Here is a 1,873-nt window from a genome sequence, read left to right as displayed (position 1 = left end):
ACCCAGACGCCCAGAAAGTATGTCTTTTATACTTGAGACAAAGCCTATGCCCAAGAGGTACTGCAGGAAGTGTTTCTCTGGCTATTGCGACAAAGCCCAATTCGTTACCTGGCAACACGAAAATATATCTAGCCACTGTCTGCTCTGCGCATGTGCCAAGTTGGACCCACAGAGGCATAGAGTGTCGCTGTATCTATGGTGGGATGTCCAGAAAGAGCGTCTTCTTGACGTCATCAAAACTCTATGATTCCCAAAGGGGAAGATGGGCAAATGCATATAAGGCGCATGCGCAGGCGTGTGAGAGCGCGCCTCTTTCTCTTCGTCGCTGGCGGCCGAGGTTCCTGGTGTTGCCATGGGCCGCAGACCAGCTCGCTGTTACCGGTATTGTAAGAACAAGCCATATCCAAAGTCTCGTTTTTGCCGCGGTGTCCCTGATGCCAAGATCCGTATCTTTGATCTGGGTCGGAAGAAGGCGAAAGTGGACGAGTTCCCACTCTGTGGCCACATGGTGTCTGATGAATACGAGCAGCTCTCCTCTGAAGCCCTGGAGGCCGCTCGAATCTGTGCCAACAAGTACATGGTGAAAAGCTGCGGCAAGGATGGCTTTCACATTCGAGTGCGGCTTCATCCCTTCCATGTCATCCGCATCAACAAGATGCTGTCCTGTGCTGGGGCTGACAGGCTCCAGACGGGTATGCGCGGTGCCTTTGGAAAGCCCCAGGGCACAGTGGCCAGAGTCCACATTGGCCAAGTCATCATGTCCATCCGGACCAAGCTTCAGAATAAGGAACATGTGATTGAAGCCTTACGCAGGGCCAAGTTCAAGTTCCCTGGACGCCAGAAGATCCATATCTCCAAGAAGTGGGGCTTTACCAAGTTTAACGCTAATGAATTTGAAGACAAAGTGGCTAAGAAGCGCCTCATCCCGGATGGCTGTGGAGTCCAATACGTTCCCAGTCGCGGCCCTCTGGACAAGTGGCGAGCTCTGCACTCCTGAGATCTTGGACAGCATTGACTTTTCTGGTCTGATATGCTTACCAATAAATATTATTCACTGACAAAAAATAAATGTTTTTTTTTTAATATTTTAAATATTTGTAAGTGTTTATCTGATTTTTAGAATATAGAGTATGAGAGAAAGAGTGTTTATATTAAAACAGAATTTTAATGGCAAATGATACTTTCCTTCGAGTGGGAATGAAACAATCCGTATGTGATTTATAGAGACAGTTATTGCAGTTCTAATCCCAAAACTTTTAACTTGGGACAGTAGAGAACTATGTCAAAAGTTTTGTTTGGGGGCACCTGGGTAGCTCAGTGGGTTAAAGCCTCTGTCTTTAACTCAGGTCATGATCTCAGGATCCTGGGGTCGAGCCCTGCATCAGGCTCTCTGCTGGGCAGGGAGCCTGCTTCCCTCTCTCTCTCTGCCTGCCTCTCTGCCTACTTGTGCTCTCTGTCTGTCAAAGGAATAAATAAAATCTTTTAAAGGGGAGGTGAACCATGAGAGACTATGGACCCTGAAAAACAATCTGAGGGTTTTGAAGGAGCGGGGGGGTGGGAGGTTAGGGGATCCAGGTGGTGGGTATTGGAGAGGGCACGGATTGCTTGGAGCACTGGGTGTGGTGCAAAAATAATGAATACTGTTAAGCTGAAAAAGAAATTTTTAAAAAATGGAAAAAAAATTTTAAAAGTTTTGTTTGTAGTGAAGCTACATAATAAATTATGTAGCTATATTCTTACCTTGAATAAAAAATAGCTAGAAAAAAATCCAAGATTTGTAGAGGAAAAAATATCATTCTTGTTTATGGAAAACAAGCAATAGGGATGAAAATAATGATAGGCATGAGTGACATTTCAACTACAATCTCTGGAA

General features: G+C 45.5%; 1 protein-coding gene across 1 annotated transcript; it reads left to right on the top strand.

The window, feature by feature from the left end:
* Positions 1 to 263: 263 nt before the first annotated feature.
* RPL10L (ribosomal protein L10 like) lies at positions 264 to 1,064 on the top strand. The gene has a single exon (XM_004738719.2). It carries the CDS (start codon positions 353 to 355, stop codon positions 995 to 997), a length of 645 nt encoding a protein of 214 aa, XP_004738776.1. The 5' UTR covers positions 264 to 352; the 3' UTR covers positions 998 to 1,064.
* The last annotated feature ends 809 nt before the right edge of the window (positions 1,065 to 1,873 follow it).

Source organism: Mustela putorius, unplaced genomic scaffold, assembly GCF_011764305.1.
Source record: "Mustela putorius furo isolate JIRA1106 unplaced genomic scaffold, ASM1176430v1.1 tig00000129_pilon_pilon_pilon, whole genome shotgun sequence".
NCBI lineage: Eukaryota > Metazoa > Chordata > Mammalia > Carnivora > Mustelidae > Mustela > Mustela putorius.
Note: the sequence above shows the minus strand (reverse complement) of the source record. Positions and strands in the feature narration are given on the sequence as shown.